This window comes from Arachis hypogaea, chromosome 4 (genome assembly GCF_003086295.3).
Source record: "Arachis hypogaea cultivar Tifrunner chromosome 4, arahy.Tifrunner.gnm2.J5K5, whole genome shotgun sequence".
Taxonomy (NCBI): Eukaryota; Viridiplantae; Streptophyta; class Magnoliopsida; order Fabales; family Fabaceae; genus Arachis; species Arachis hypogaea.
In genome coordinates, this window is record NC_092039.1 from 128042389 (window position 1) to 128060174 (window position 17786).

General features: G+C 31.0%; 2 protein-coding genes across 3 annotated transcripts; both read right to left on the reverse strand.

Annotated features, from left to right (window-relative positions):
- Nucleotides 1-1738: 1738 nt before the first annotated feature.
- Nucleotides 1739-7930, reverse strand: LOC112744945 (chloroplastic group IIA intron splicing facilitator CRS1, chloroplastic-like). Of its 2 annotated transcripts, XR_011880671.1 has the most exons (10): nucleotides 7580-7930; nucleotides 5678-6755; nucleotides 4648-5131; nucleotides 4136-4266; nucleotides 3458-3808; nucleotides 3221-3377; nucleotides 2829-3121; nucleotides 2626-2685; nucleotides 2351-2509; nucleotides 1739-2186 (listed from the first exon to the last, which is right to left on the reverse strand). XR_011880671.1 is itself a non-coding variant. In XM_072234216.1 (9 exons), the coding sequence occupies exons 2-9, from the start codon at nucleotides 6593-6595 to the stop codon at nucleotides 2459-2461; spliced, it is 2445 nt and encodes an 814-aa protein (XP_072090317.1). In that variant the 5' UTR covers nucleotides 6596-6755; nucleotides 7580-7930; the 3' UTR covers nucleotides 1739-2458. The 2 variants fall into 2 exon arrangements, 1 of the variants encoding a protein (XP_072090317.1); XM_072234216.1 differs by having other exon boundaries at nucleotides 1739-2509.
- A 3392-nt stretch (nucleotides 7931-11322) lies between these two features.
- On the reverse strand, nucleotides 11323-14098 carry LOC112740726 (delta(7)-sterol-C5(6)-desaturase-like). The gene is made up of 3 exons (XM_072234715.1): nucleotides 13802-14098; nucleotides 12678-12986; nucleotides 11323-11844 (listed from the first exon to the last, which is right to left on the reverse strand). The coding sequence occupies exons 1-3, from the start codon at nucleotides 14025-14027 to the stop codon at nucleotides 11537-11539; spliced, it is 843 nt and encodes a 280-aa protein (XP_072090816.1). The 5' UTR covers nucleotides 14028-14098; the 3' UTR covers nucleotides 11323-11536.
- Between the last annotated feature and the right edge of the window lie 3688 nt (nucleotides 14099-17786).

Sequence of the window (17786 nt, forward strand, 5' to 3'; positions counted from 1 at the left end):
CTTGTAGGGTTGTGTCAGGTACTGTTCTGTTTTTTGAGAAATTTCAATGAAATTTTGCATTTGGAAGAAAGGAAATAAGCGAATAGTTTGCCAACGTCTGTCAATGACTTCAGAAGATGGATGGATGATTTGGAGTTAGTTGATTTGACGCTTAATGATCACAAGTATATATGGTTTAGAGAACAGTCGTGCAGTCGTATTGACAAGACATTGGTTAGTGTGGGCTGGCTTGATATGTACCCGGAGACGCGACTGAAGGGAAGACCAAGAGGGTTACCAGATCACTGCCCATTGATAGTGGAAGACAGAAGATAATTTGAAGACCCTAGACCGTTTCGTAGCTTGGACTCGTGGTTCACACATGAAGAGTTTTTGAGAATGGTGAAGGAAGAGTGGAGGAAATTAGGAGATGGACAGTTCTTAGATAAGATGAAAGCGTTGTCAGTACCACCGGGTAGATGACATAAGCAGCATTTCGAGGATATCACTGAGAAGATAAATAAGTTTAAGGAAGAGACAAAGAAGGTGGATGATATGGTCAAGAATGGACGTTATGATGGTACAACGGAGGCAACGAGAAGCGCGTTAGTAAGGTGCTGTGAGAAGTGGTATGTTAGGCAGGATATTCACTGGAAACAAATGTCTAGATCTCGGCATGATGAGGAGATGGATAGGACTACAAGGTATTTTCACAATATTGCTTCGACAAGAAGAAGGAATAACAGGATTGAGTCATCGGTGATTAATGGGAGACAAGTCCGGTCCGACGCCACCCCGCCAATGCCGCCTAGCCTCTCCTCGTCCCGTTTGCGCTCCGTTGCAATGTGAGATCGTGCCGCACCAGCCTCGTGCATCCTCCTTCCTGCTGCCCACCCGCTGCTGGCCGTGCAGGCCCCATCGCAGCCTCACCGTGCCCGGTAGTGTTGTCTATGTCGCTACATTTTCATACGTGCATAACCGTCACATGTACGTAAATGGGGTCCAACTTGAATGAACCGCTTTGTGATGCCTCGTTGTCATTCACCAACGACAATTCCTCTCATTCACATGTAGTCACCAATAAATAATAAGCCAGATGTTCAGTTCACTAGGTATGCGAATGATTAGCCTAATACTTATGCGGCTAGTTTGATTGAGTAGTTACTAGTAATATATGTCGGATGTTCAATTCAATAGATATGCAGATGATTATGTTGATTTTTAATTGGATGGTTATATATTAGGGTTTAGGGGGTAATTTGGAGGGTGGAGTGTTTTTTCACTTGGGCCAATTCTAAAACTCATTGTTCACAAAGGTCTTGTCTACCTAGCAACACCGCAAAATATCGATATTTCCTTTCAGGGTTTTGTTAGGTAGACAATGACTTTTGTAAACAATGTGAACAATGGTTTTTAGAATTGACCCAATAAAATAAAAAAACACTCCACCCCTAAATTATCTCTTAAACCTTAACATTAGGATAACCATCTGCACACTTAGTGAATTGAACAGCCATTGTTAACTATGCATGAGTAAATTGATTCAAAAGAAATAACCATCCAATTAAAAATAATAAACATAATCATCTACATATCTATTGAATTGAACATCTGACATATCCATTGTTCACATTGTTTAGTATTTTCATTGTCTACCTATACTTTTTCTTTCAGTAATCTTAACTGTTGATTTTAATTAATATATATTATATATTTTTTATAACTAAAATTAACGGTTAAAATTATTGAAACACCGATATACTTAGTACACTTGAAAATTTTTCATATACTTTATACACTTTCAAGTCTTGCTCTCATACACATAGTGATCTAAATCTTGATATTGTGTGGTGTGGTTACTTGGTAGAACCTTGCAAACTATACTAAAAACAACGTCAAGTATTATTGATGATGCTTTAAATCAAAACTATGACTTTGGAAGGGAATGGAAGGGAAAGGAAGGGAAAGGATCAGAGAAGGCTTTGCAGTATAAAATTTACACCTCAAAGTTCAAAGTTTAAATCCTGCTCTTTTGAAACTTGAAATTTCAAACATACGGTTACAAAGGGTTAATCAGTCATTTAGAACATAATCTGCAGAAAGGAAAAAACTGAACTCTGCAATCGATGTTCATCTCTGCAGATGCTTCATTCCCTTTTCCTTTTCCTTTCCCTCTCCCTCCAAAGCACACCACCCAGATGTTTCAACTGTTCCAGACAGCAGAACAAACGGGACGTTGCATAAGAGAGGGGAGTGTGTGTTTTAGAAAAAGAATGGAAGAGTGTAAGAAAGATGTGTTAAGGAAGGAGGCATATATTACTCTCTATTTTAGCAATACTATTGAGCAGAAAACCATAGATGAGAAATATACCGATGGCTGATGCATGTTGGGTTTCTTATTATATTACTTTTTGATACCATCAATTGAGCAGACAACTAGAGTAGTTGCAGGATCATGCATGTCATACATATGCACGCATTAATTGTCCGTTTCAAGCTGCTCAGGTTCCTTTCTCTGCTGCAGTTCACCCTATAAATAATAATGTCATTGTACAGACACTTAAATGGAAAAGACACCTAGACGAAATTAACTGTTAATACTGCCATACATTAATGCAAATTTCAAGAATAATTACTCTTATTTACCAGTTTTAGCTTCAAATCGGAGATAGTCTGCTGTCTCTGATGAGCGAAAAATTTCAGTGACTGAAACAACAGAAAGCACACCACTCTAAATGAAAAAAAGGAATACAAACAATGGGAAAGAAAAAAAATATATAAAGGATTTCGGTGTGAATTTCCCAAAGAAAACTAGGAGATTAATGAGATGCTAAAGAAAGAAATCTTACTCCAAGTCTCTGCATTTCAAGAGATCTTTGCAATGCTTTTCTTTTGGTTAGGAGATTTTTCGCTACCTTTTCTGAAGGCCGTCGATAGTTTTTACCACGGTAGATAATGATTGCATGGCCCTCTTTGAGTTTGTCAACTGAAACTAAGATTCCACCACTCTCAGTTTCCAGCATTTTCGCAGTGTAGATGACCCGACTGATTAGTCTCTGCTTGGTGATGACCTTCACAACTTCTCTGTGTTTCCAGTGCTGGTGTAGGCCTTCCAATACGCCATCAAAAATTCCACGCCTACCTGTATTTTTTGTTTAGCATAAATTCTTAACGAAAAAAATAATGAAGCTTTTCCGGTGAAATGAGACCGGTGTGGCCGTGGGGGTGAAATTTTGTTTACCAAGCACTAACAAACCACTCATCTTCAATCCTATATTTCGGAAACATTGTCTCTCCTCATCAGTCATGATTTCTATGTCTGCGTCCTTCTCTGCAGGAGTCCATGCGGCATCTAACTTTGCTAGTTCTGCAGCCGATCTCTCTATTTTCTTGTTAAGCTGCAGAATCCATAAATTAATTATAGAAGTGCCAGTAGATAAATGAAAAAGGAAAGAAAGTCAACAAAATGAAATCTCACAATGAAAGCTTTGCGCTGTTGCTCTTTCAATTGCCTCTCCAATCTATATATTTCTGCTTCCAGTTGAATATTTAAATCTGCCTTGACTTTCTTTACATCCTTAAGCATCGTTTGAATTTCCTCAAATTCTGTTAAACTTCCACTTGTACTTGTTTCTTGTTGTGCGTAATCACTAAAAGAAATGGCTTCATTTGCTCTCATTCGTGCAACTTCTTCGTGAAATTGGTAACTTTTAAGTTCCAATTCTCTCTTTTCTACCAAAGATGCAACATTGCTAGGAAGGAAATCATTTCCCCTGTAGAGAATTATGTAATACTTGTTACGCAACAACAGAACTCCCCCGGTTAGAAGCTGCATTGCAGATATCAAAGTTATACACATTTGTTTCTAATACAAACCAATTAATATACAAGATGTTAAAGGATAGTCCAGTGTCCCATCCACCACTATCAAATACTAAGTATATATAGAAGCTAATCATCAAATTATTTTTCTTAAAAAAAAAGATGGTGTAAGACTGTAAGGGATGATTTTAGCTAAATTGAATTACAGCCCTTCCCATTATATTGGGAGAGAGAACAACTAAAGCCTTATATGCATAATATCAATGACTTAAGCTCAACATAGATTGTCTTGAAACTTGCATATATTGAACAATAGATTGTCTATCAAACTTGCCTTCAATTCATTGGCCATCGATTCATTGTCAGTATTTGGAACCCCAAACTTGATAGCAATTTTTGCAATAAGACTCTTCTCCCACAACTTCAGGATAGCAGCAGCTAAGCCTTGAAGTCTTCTGTTCCTTCCTTCATATTAAACAGACAATTATTTAATTGACCTTATGCATAAAAGGATAACCTTGAAAGTAGTTCTGAATATAGCCTAATAAAGCTATTATTAGTTGACAGACAACTTATTATGATTTTCATATACATATATTGATTTGATTCATCAATCTTCAAGCAATTACTTCTTATTACAGACACTGCTTTTCCATGTATGAGTAATTACTCAAATAGCATCAAGAACTAATGTATTTAGGTGTTCTATCTAAATTGACATTGATGAGGTGGCTTGATTAAGAATCCAAGGTATAAAACAGAACATAGCTCCTCACACTGTTGAAGAATTTTCATGGACATTAAAATAAATCATTGACCATAAACCGGCAACATGCAGGAGCGTACCAAGGACAAAATGGACTGGCAAAGGTTTTGCAAGCTTCCTGAAGTATGTTAACTCATAATCAGTAATTTTTGCACTTGAATAAGGTGGACATAGCCTAAATGAAGGCTTAAATCCAGGAACCGTTTCTGAAAGTAGATCAGCATCTACCGGAAGTGGCTTGGGATACCACCAGTCGACGAACCGAGGTCCTAAGCCATCCAATAATCTATCAGTCTCCCTCTCATACAATGATCCACTGCAATTCACTTCTTGAATGCAAGTTGATGCGGAATCATTATCGTTACCATTCCGGCTTGGCATGTCATTAGTATTGTTGGATTTAACTGACTCCACCATGTTTGTTTCATAAGGATTTTTAGTTTGTCCACGAATATAGCGAGGATAAACCTTTGGAGCACTTGTAGAAGTCAACTGATAATTGCATCCTCGGTATACAACAAGAGTATCCTTCCTACTCCAGACAACCAAGCCACCAGTCTTCAACTATCCACACAGGACAAACACTAATGTAGCCATCAGATAACATCGATGCTCAAAATGAACCATGCATAATATATAACAGAACTAATTATCCAAAAGTCAAAACAAGAATCATTAATACTAGAAGATTCATACAATTATTACAAGTATAATAGAAATTTCCTGCTTTTGTATATCAATACTATAGCACATTCGCTTGAAATATAAGAAGTCAGTAATTTCTTGTTAGTGAAACTTGCTCATATCAAAATCTGGTTCAAATCTTCAACTCTCAAAATTGGAAATTCTACTAAACTAAAACAACTGCCAAACCAAGAAAAGGAAAAACTTCAGAGCAGGGAGCTTGGCCCAGATAACCCATCTTTGCTATCATTATCAGTCATGTCAAAGCAAAACATGCTAACACAATGTTTCTAACATCCAGCAATATGATCATTGAAATCAATTTAACATGGAAGACTGAATATTCTACCAGAAGATTCAAAAATTATACTCCATTTTATACAAGCATATACAAGTAAAGACAACAGTTAAGGACAAGAGCCCAACCTCGACAATTTCTCGGGCTCTATCCATATTCTTGCATAAGGGGATGTCAAATTTAAGCATGGCAAGCTCATTGTTCCTCCAAGTCCTTTTGATTTCATCCACAACATCTTGTGTAACACCAAGTTTCTTAACCTTCACCCAAATTCTCATCTTTGCAGCCTCGCTTCTAAGCCTCTTGAGAAGCACTTTATCAAGAGTTAAATCAGCAGCAGTCACAGGCTTTTCCTTCTTCAACCTCACAAATAAAACACTCTTCTCATCCTTCTCCCATGGCATTCTCCTCTTACACCTCCTAACCTTCTCATCATCATCATCATCACCATTCTCCTTCAATTTACCAAAATACCCATCAAAGTTTTCATATTTTGCTGAAGAATCCATCACAGACACATTCCTCTCCCAAGGCATTCTCTCCTTGCTCCTAACCATAACATTCTCCTCCAATTTCTCCAAATACCCTCCAAAGCTTTCTTCTTTTGCAGAAGAACTTAATTGGGTCTCAGCTGAATTACGATTTCTCCTAAGCATCTCAATGCTTCTGGCAATTCTCTTCATGACTTTCTTCCCTCTGACCTCTTTCCTATGGAGGGCCTTATCAACACGCTCAGATTCTTCTTCTTCTTTATCCATGTGGCGCTTGCTGAGCCTCTTGTTTTTGGGCTTAGAGAGGTCAAGGATGTCGTGGGGTTGGAGAAGAAGGGGACCCTTCATCCATGGAGGTGTTGGAGCTTTCACTTTGATGGTGATGGAGGAAGCATCAGAATGAGAATTGTTGGGGTCTTTGGGGATTGGAATGGAATTGGGATGGTGGTGCTGATTCTGATTGTTGTTGTTGAATGAAGAGGAAATGCAAGGGTAAGAGTATGAATGCGTTGATGAGTTGAGAGATAGCTGAGGATGAAGTGAAAGGAAGAACATGATTCAGTGTTGACAAGTTTTCTCAGTCACAACAGTGCCATGTAATAGAAGTGAGCTCAAGATTTTTATTTCTTTGGTTAACCCGAGGTTCTGAAAACCGAACCGCTCATCAAACCACTGTAGCTACAGGTTTACTGATTTATTGGTTCAACCGTTTTAACTGAAATATCAAATAACTGTTTTATAATAAAATAATAAATAAAATATTAAAATATAAATAAACACACTAAAACATAATAATCTAATATAAACTTTAAAATATCATTCAAATTAAAAGTATTACATCAACTGATCAACCACCCACAGTATTATAATTTTATCCAAATACAATCTTAAAAGTCAAATAACAAAAGAAACAACCAAACATAAAATGACAACATCAAAATTTGTGATCAATCATCAAAATTCACAAAAACATAAACTAAGATAAAAAAAATGCAACCAATGACGAGAAAAATATATTAAATTGATTGATACTATCATTTAGTCAATAAAAAAAGTTTAGTAAACACAACTCGATGACAAAAACAATGAATTGAGATCAACAACATAAACTAAGATCAAAATAATAATAATAAGATCAAGATGAGGAACAACAAACCACATCAATTTATCAAAGAGGGGTGCTAGGGGGCCAGCAACTTTTATATTTTGTAACCATCAATTGGCCATTAATAGTGTTTTTAATGGTGTGAGATTAGACTTTCTCTTTATGAAATTAATAAGTTATCAAAATATCAAGACCAGCAAAACAACCTAACAATCCTAATTCACAAGGTCAAGAACAGCACCACAACAACCATTTATCAAATTAACAAGTTAATAAGAACAAGTTAATAATCAAAACAAGCTAACAGAACAAGTTAATACAGCAATCCAACAACGAAAACAAGAACTAGAACAGCATCCTACTAATTAAAACAACAACAAATTAAAACAGTAACTGAACAATTAATACAAGAAAGAAGAAGGAAAAGAAATTACCTTGGCTTTCACATGTTCTGAAAATCAACAGAGGAGGGAGAGGGAGCTGGAGCTGTAAACCTTGACGGAGATGGCTGAACAGAGGGCTCGAACACGCGACGAAACCGAGGGTGAACAGAGGCTGGAAGACAAGGGCTGGAGCGCAGAGGAATGGCGGCTGAACGGAGGCTCGAACACGCGACGGAATCGACGACGCTGGAACAGCGCCGATGGCGGTGGTGGCTGGACAGGTTGAAGAACGGCGATGAGATGGAGGTTGCAACTTCCTCTCTGCTGCGTTCGAAGCAAGGTTCTGGTCTTCTGGAGTTGAGAGGCCACCGAGCTGAGGGTCAGGGAAGTTAGGACTCAGCACTTTTTGGTTTCTCCTTCTTTTTTTTCAAAACCAACCGGATTCCGGTTCGTTCGATCGGCCGGTTTAACAATTTGAGACTGGTTTTTGAATAAAACGGTTTTACCCATTAGTCGAATGCTACCACTAACGGTTCTCGTTTCAACCGATCGATTCGAACCAATTTTCAAAACTTTATCGTTATTGGTTTGGTGAAAACTCATGTGTAGTCAACTTCACATGAAATTAATAGCTAAAATCATTAAATAATTTGAATGATTTGACTAAATTTTTATTTAACGGTTTTCAATTATCTTCACATAAAGTTAAGTGCACATGAGTTTTCACCTATTCATTTAGAAGACGTTATGATATTTTTTTTTAAAACTAGGATATACTTATTTTTATGTGAAATTTATATTTAAAAATTATTAGATAATTAATAAATTTGATTAAATTATTATCTAATAATTTTTAACTATTAACTTTACATAAAAACAACTGTATATAAATCTTTATTTTTTTAATTCAATTCATCATATCCTATTATTATGTTTAGGCCTAACATTTGTGAAACAAAAACAAATCGATCAAAGGAAAAAAACTTAATAATGATGAAAATTATGTGAATAGTATTAAATATTTAATTATTTTTGTATTAAAATTTATAAAGGTAAAATTAAATTAATATTATACTCTTTTTTGTTAAAATTGTTCAATTTAAGATTATAATTTAAAATTTAATATTATTTAAATATTATAAATGAGATAAATATTTAAAATTATAAATATGATAGATATTATAAAACAAAATAAATTATTGTTTTTATTTGTGTCTATAAAATTTAATATACTTTGTATGCTTATAACTAATATCCAAATATAATTATTAACACGTATAAAAGAAATATCTTACAATAATAAATTAGGGTGTGCATTCTAAATATCAGATATAGGCTCAAATTTGGGACATATATTTTATTTTAATTTTTTAAGTATATATTAAGAATAAAAAAAAATGGACCATACGTGTATTTTTATTTGTTTCTTTTTTGGTATTGATAGACCAACTTAGATATTAAGAATAAAAAAGAACGGACCATGTTCTTTGATTTTTGGACAAATAAATAGAATACGGCCCACGTTAAAAATGCAAAATCATGCTGATAATGAAATCCATATGAACAGTAGAGACCAAATCACAAGTCCACCACCCACAAAATTGATTTCATTAATGAGACACAAAATTATATTTAATAGATAAAATATGAATATAGATATTGTGTTTAAAAATATTAAATTAGTATATTTTTATATCGTTTTTGATAAAAAAAAGATACAAAAATACTAATAAGGGATATAATTTATTTTTTTTATTATTTCTATTAATTTTTTATAATTATATTTTTTAACATTATGTTTTTGTTTTTAAAGTTTTTGTGTGAACAAAATATATTAAATTAGATTTTTATAATTTATTTTTTATAATTAATTTATCACTAAATAAAATACAAAAATATTAATTTTTGTATTTTTGTCTTTTATATTTTATTTTCAATGTTTTATTTTATTCCGTATTCATAACTAAACATATAGGCTAAGGTATTTTCGTACTTTAATTTGTCTCATGTGATAGACTTAATACATGGGAAAAACTTACATGCATTGTCTATGAAATTAATTATTAAAAATTATTAAAAATTTTAATATATTTAATTAAATTATCATCTAATTAATTTTAACTATCAATTTTAGGTAAAAATAAACCCACGTGAGTCTTTAACTTAATACATTTCTTGTTTTAAACTTTCTATCTCCAACAAGAAGAGTAATTCATTTCATACCATATGCATTATGCAAAAATACTTAGCTAGGTGAATCATTCATAAGCGTGCAAATTATTGGAAACTTGGAGAATATTTTGTCAAAAGATATTTTCGTCCGATAATGATGATAATCACTGTGTCACAGCGTTCACGATCATGTATGTTCCTCAAGTTAGCAACCTGATGAGATATTTTACTAACTTGCATGCATTATATATGATATATCGCACGTTAATAATAGACCTTAATCGGTTCCACTTAGAATACAAGAAAAATTAGTTACCTAAATAATGCTCCAAAGTAAAGTATATATAGTCGTGCATGCACTATTATTTACTGGTACGGGAGTGAAAGGTCCTCTCATATTCAATAATAGTCTATGAGAGCATCTTAGCTTTGCAGATTTGATGTCTCAAATATCCAACATCTCACTAGCAACTTTGCCTAGAGTCACATGCTTACATTAATGAGCTTTTGAGTACTTTATTTACTTTGTCTTATATCGGGAACTCCTTTTATTTTTATTTTGTTTTTAAAAATAAGTGTTTAGGTTTATTTGTTAAAGTCAAGAGCCATGAGAATTTATTATTTTTTTGTTATTAATTAATTATTAATATTTAAAAGTATAAAACAAAATATATTATTAGATTACTAAAGTAAAAATATTTAGTTAATAATTAAATAATAATAAAAAATAATAAATTCTGATAGTCTCTTAATATTTTGCGTTAAATAATTTTTTATCCTATATACTATATTATTTTGGATTAAATGATATTTATAGCAACAATATTCCTATATATTTTATTGATTGTTTAAAATAAATAATCTATTATATTAATAATAAAACTATGAAAGAATAAGAAAAAAAATATGAAGAATAGTGTTGATTGATTGAATTGTATAATACGAAGGTAAAACTAAATATATATAGAATATTAGCTTACGAAAGATAAAAATAAATAAAGATAAAATAAGAATAAATAAAGATAAAATAAAATAATAAAGACTAAAATTGTAACTGAATTTATGTATTTTGTTGAGTTGAATTTGTGGGTCGCTAAACTTCTTTATTGTTATCATAAGCTAAAGTAGAAAAGTAGTTTAATAATTAACTATAATCAAAATAGATATTATTAGAAATATGATCATTTATATTATTTTTTATTATTTTAATATTTTGATATAAATAATAATTTTATAATATAATATTAAAATATTTATGACCAAAATAAAGATAAATATAATAAAAAATATATTTTAATTTAAATTTTTAGGATAAAAAATTTCGTATCGGTTATCATTATTACAACATATATAGATATAGATATACAAATTAAAGCTTATTACCATACACAATCTAACAACTTATTGTATTATCACCATATGAAGAGTAGCATAACATAATTTTAAAGGAACCCAACATATATATATATATTAGACTTTATTAGAAACAAGTAATTAGGAACCACGCGTATATATAAGCAATCAAGTGTGCATGTCATCAAATTTCATCTTATTAATTAGAGAAAAGGACAAATAGGTCCTGACCTTTTGTTCCGCGGACATTTTCGTCTCTAACCATTGAAAAATACTTTTAAGTCTCTGACCTTCACAAAATTTGGACAGATCAGTTTCTAACGGAGACATTTGGACAGATCAGTCCCTGACGGAGGCATTTGGACGGAGGGACTGATCCGTCCAAGTTTTGTGAAGGTCAGGGACTTAAAAGTAATTTTCAATAGTTAAGAACGAAAATGTCCGTGGAACAAAAGGTCAGGGACCTATTTATCCTTTTCTCTATTAATTATTAGATAGATTAATCTTCCTTATATTATGATCATCAGGTTCAACAAGAGTCCCAAACATCCAATCCATCCATATAGTGAAGTGGCCATAGTTATGGCGATATGTCACGTGATGAACAGTGTGATAACCAGAACCCATTATAGGCCAAAATTTTGCATTAATGCAATCATGACTGCTTGCTGTCCAAATGCCTTCCATGAACAAGATCACTAAATGTGTTGAAAAATGCATAGGCACAATGAACAGAGCAATGCTATATGGTAATGCCTGCAATATCCCATCAAGTGGGTGCAACGCCAACCCTAACACATACATATACATTCACAAAACAAAGTTGTTAATTAATTTGAGTTCATATGAATTTAATTAATTTTCACCTACAGTTAGTATAAATTAATTTATATACACAAAAATAATTAATTTTAAAATTATTATTTAAAAAGTCATCCAAACTCATATTATATACACATTTCATAAACCAATTAAGATAGAGTTTGACATGGTATACAAGTATAAAAATAGAGAAATAGAAAAATTATGGTCTCTAATTTTCTTTTAAAAAATATATAAAAATTAACTTCTGGTAACATATGTATATAAAAAATATTATTTATACCAAAATTAGTCATTATATAATATATAATATATAAATATATATGTTATTTAACGTAACTTATTTTTAATAAGTATTTATATTTTAATATATATTTTATATTAGTAATTAATTTTGATATATATACACGTAGTTAATAAAAAAATGTTTAGAACTAAATACAAATTAAAACTAAATCATTTAATATTATGATTATGGAAAGATCATTATTAAAAATGGTTAGAAAATTCGATACATTTGACTAAATTATTTAATATAATTTATGTTTATATTTTAATTATTATCTTTGCCATGAAAATAATATTTTAAAGTGTATAGTCACCATTTAATATTATGCATGTTTTTGTTCTATATTAGTTTAGGTGGAAACTCAAGTGCAGTCGACTTCAGGCGAAGTTGATACCTGAGAGCCGTTAGATGAAAATTCAGTCAAATCAGTCAAATCATTTAACGGCTCTCAGTATCAACTTCACATGAAGTCGACTTCACTTGAGTGTTCACCATTAGTTTATGATGACTCACCGGCAAATGGGGAGAGAATGTTGTGTTTGTTGTTGTAGATGTGATGAGGAGCATGAAGATGTTTGTAAAGTGGTTTAATGTCATGAAGCAATTTGTGCATCCAATAAATTCCAAACTCTACAAGAATAAGATAGAGTGCAACATAAACAACATAATGAAGCCAACCAACATAATGCACTCTTGGAAAACACCTTGTCCAGCCACCTTCTGTTATGTATTCTTCAATTGTTGGAAGCAAAGTATACCATGGCAATGCTTTCATTGAAACTTGTATTTGCATTAGCATGGCTTCGCTAGATGGAATGGCTTCTGAAACAGATAATTAAGATCCAAATGTTGTGAAACAAAAAAGAAAAAAAATTGTTATTAAAAAAGAAATGAAAAATAAATAGAATGTTATAGAACATCTCATGTTATAAAACCACTCATCCCAAAAACTTAAGCTGATTTTGGGGTTCACCAAGAATCAAACTCTTGACTTTTCGGATCTAGAGCTCTAATACCATGTCATGATACCACTTATCCCAAAAGATTACGCTGATGGAAAAAAGTAACACTAATGGTTATATCTCTAATACTCCCAAAACCTCCATTGTACGCATTGTACAAATATTACATTGTTTCCCATACCTTTCCTAACATTAATTTTGACTATCAAATATGTTCTTGATCTAGCCAGTAGTCAATGAGTTATAACTTAAATGACATATTTTTTTTCATACTCATTTAAAGGACGTGGGTTCGAGCCTCTCTATTTTTTGAAAAAAAAAATGTTCATGATCTATGTAAATTAAAAATTAAATTAAAATTAAAGACTATAAAATATTCAGAAAAAATGTTAATTATTCATTATACATTATGTAAAAATTTGCCAATGATCGATGCACATTGCACCAATATATATATAAGTTATTTTATACATAAAGTGCATACAAATTATATATAAAAAAATAGAAAATAAAAGAAAACATAGGAGAATTATATATTAAAATGGAAATCTAGTAATATAAAATGTAGATTCTAATTAAAGATTCAAAAAGAAGAGATAGATAAAGATAAAAGTAGAAGAAGTAAAATTAGGGGATAAAGCATTTCTAGGTAATATATATATATATATTCTTCACCTCTAGGGACATAAACGTTATTTTTCCAATGATAAATATAGAAGCTCCAAAAGAAGCCGGGGATGAAGTACATAAGGAGTCCTCCGATGTAGTTGCGCAGCCATGTTTGGAAGAAGTGGGGTAGTGGGACCCACAACTGCTCCGGCAATAGGGTTCCGAGCAGAATGCGATTGTAGAAGTTACCGTCCTCCACAAAAAGTTGAAAGTAGCCACTTTCATCGTCCATGGAAGCCACAACACAATACAAAAGAAGAGAGATATATAGATATGATTCTATGAAGAAGAGAACAACAAGTAATTAACAATAATGATTTAATTCATTTGTAGCTTTAGGTTGTGATATATATTTACGAGGAGTAGGCCAGTAACTTTTGTGATTTGTAACCATCAAATAGTCATCAATGATGATTTTAATGGTATGAGATTGGTGTGAGATTTCATCTAATAGTTCATTTTTTTTTTCTGGTTACATGCTGGCTAGAATTTGATAAAATTGCTGGTCCCCTAGACTTTTCCTATATTTATATCGAATTTTATCTCACATTCTCTAAAATAAAGAATAAGTTACTCTTTGTGACATGTCTAATAATTATTGGATAGAATGGGTTAATTATTTATCGTAGTTAATAATATTAATTCTTATTGGATAAAATATATATATAACAATAAATAGATATGAAATACTTTATAAATAAAGACTATAAATTCTGTTGTTTGATCTATTTTTTCAGCTTCTCCTAATGTGCTTGAATTTTTGTTTGGTTTCGCTCAAATGGCCTTATACCTCATATACAAGAATGCAAATAACAAAATTGAGAACAATAATGTATAAGGTCCTATATTAGTTGGGGAGGAGAATGAAGCATGCTTTATAAAGGTGTGGATATCTCTCTCTAACATAACGTGTTTTGACGAGTAAATGTGGGGACTTCAGCTATTATTCCTATCATCAAACACAAAAGTACCAAAGCGGACATATCGTACTAGAAGATGGTCTGGGTTGTTACTAATAATAATGATCAAGTTTGATATGATGTTAATGCTATGGAAGACTTAATGGTATTTAGGCACAGGCTAATAAATGCTATATAAATATATAAATATCAATAATAACATTATAATATAGGGAGTGTTGTTAATTTCCATGCATTTGACTATGTATTAAATTAAACTAGTGACTTTAGAGAGTTCCTATTTGGTTTGGTTGTGGTTATTAGTTGCAATTCAAGCAGAATCTTCAAGTTCTCCATGGTCAATTTAGCAATTTAAAAATGAAGATCTTGTTCGTATATTAAAATCAGTTACTAATATATTTGTATATAAATACATATGAAATTTAATTTATTTTTAATATATATTTATATTTTAATATATATTTTATATTATTAGTAACTGATTTTAATGATTAATTTTACTGTATACATAACATAATCTATTTAAAAATTGTTATTAAGATGTAGTTGTTGTCTACATAATGCAACAGATCCTAGATTCTGTTTCATAGGCTATATGACTTGTTTGGGTGTAATATTTTAAGACTATTTTGACCATACATATTTCATATATCTATGTTTAGAGTTTAATTTTGTTGTAATAAATATATGTTGGTTTGGAGAAATTTTTTTATTCAGAAAAATTATGATTTTTAAATTTTTAATAGGCTTAAGGTCAGAATTTAATTTATAAAGTTTCTTTGGTTGTGCTAACTATAAGAAATAATCAATCAGATTACTACAATAAAGACATAAAATCATAGTTTTTCTTATAAAGACACAAATATCTTAATCGTTTATAAAATGGAAAATGCTAACCAATATTTTTAATGAAAATAAATGAAGGATTGGTTATTACTGTTGAGTACACATGCTTTCTTTTCTTTTCTTTTCTTTTTTTTCTTTTCTTTCTTTTTTTTTTCTTTTTCTTTCTTTTTCTTCTTTCCATTTTTTCCCCTTACAATGACTTTTTAAGAATGTCTTTAACTTGAGTCATAGAATATCTAAATTATTAATAATGCTACGCGTAGTTATAATAACTATTAAACCCAGCTTTGGCACCACATTAATTAATTAATTAATTAACAGTCTCTATCGTAGTTTAACACAAGTGTTACTCAAATTGCAAGCCCACCTAATTTTATGGTACTTATTCAGAATGTGGCTATTATATTTTGCTTCGGTTTTAATTTATATATCATTAAATTTTGTTTTTAATTTCAAAATATTTGTTTTTTTTTTCTCTTTTAGAGGAAAAAAACAACTTAAATTGCCATTAAGAATTTAAATTTAATTACTAGATTATTTTTTCTTCTATTGAATCTATACTCATCCCACTATGGCACTATTAGAATATCGCCGATATTCTTTCTTCATGGAAATTATTCCAATCTATTAGTCGGTATAAAATTAAGTTATTATTAGTACTAATTTTAGTTATTAATATTTAAAAATATGAATTAAAAATATATTATTAAATTATTAAATTAAAAAATTATATTAATAACTAAAAACAATAAATTCTGTTAATTTTTAGAAATTTTGTTCCCTTGATATATTTCTATCAGCATAGATGTAAGTGGCGGAGTCATATTCATGAAAAAGGGGATAATGGTCCCTCTCAAACTTTCAATTTTTTAGTTTAACTATCTTTTAATTATTAATTTTTCTCTCTTTTTAACTTATATTTTTTATGTTCACCCCTTCTAAAAATATTTCTAACTCCACTCCGATCGTAACAAATTTTTTTCGTTATTTCATTTCTTTTACCAACGAACTAGTTCTAAACTAAGCTTTTTTTATCTTATTATATTCATTAAGAAAATGTAGAAAAACAAATAGTAAAAGATTTAACTAACTTATGTTTTAAAATATATAATAAAATTATTTATTGTTTTTTTTATAAAAAATGATAAAAATTTTTAATTTTTAATTTTTTTTATGCATTTATTAAAATACATTATTTACAATTTTCTATTACTAGCAATTTTAAGGTATGCCTTTAAGGCATAAATTAGCCAAACCTAATAGTAAAATTATAAAATCCTAATATAGGCAGATATCTTTGGGAATTGTGTCAAAAAGTTTTTATTTTATTTTTATTTATTTATTTGCAACACACGTGTTGGGGATCCAATCATGCATTAACATGGGCACATAACTGCAAATTGAGCTAAAAACAACTCAATTCTCTTTTGAAAACCCTAATAAGGCTGCACCCAATTTCGATCCATTAAACAATAAAAGTAGCTTTTGCTTTGGATTCATTGGTACGTGCCAACGGTGAGTGAATTGTGGCCAATTTGTTACACGTGTAATCCAAACAGTGGTTAGTACTGGCACGTTTGATTTGGCAGCATGCATGACTAGTCATATCAATTGTCACGTCATGTTTGATCATGTGGTGAATATTGCTTTTGATGATAATTCTTTCATGCAATCATTAACACCATTCTATAATTGATGTATTCCATTACCGTCTTTCTCTATTGTTTTTTTGCCATTCTTCTTTTTCTTTCTATTTTTGGAGGGTGTACGTGTAAAATATTGAGAGGAGAAGACTGATATTTGCATTCAAAGAATATTCATATGTAGTTCTCTTTAAATATGTGAAAGGGATGGTAAAAAAATTTAATATATTTAATTAAATTATGAGATAATAATTTTAAGGCCAAATCGCAGTATTAAATCAGATGGGAGGAGAAATTACATGATTCAACTAAACCTAAAAATGAGACATGGATCAACCAAAAGTATATCTCTATATAATTCGAATCAATCTAACTCGATCGAATTATAAACAGAAATAATTCGAATCAAGGTTGTTCGAATTATGAGGGAGGGTAACTCGAAGCTGATCAATTCAAACTATGCATGTTAGGTAGTTCAAACCAAACTAATTCGAATTATACGGTGAGCTATTCGTTATGCAGTTCGAATTTAGCTGATTTGAATTATACATATATAATTCGAAATTGGCTGTTTCGAATTAT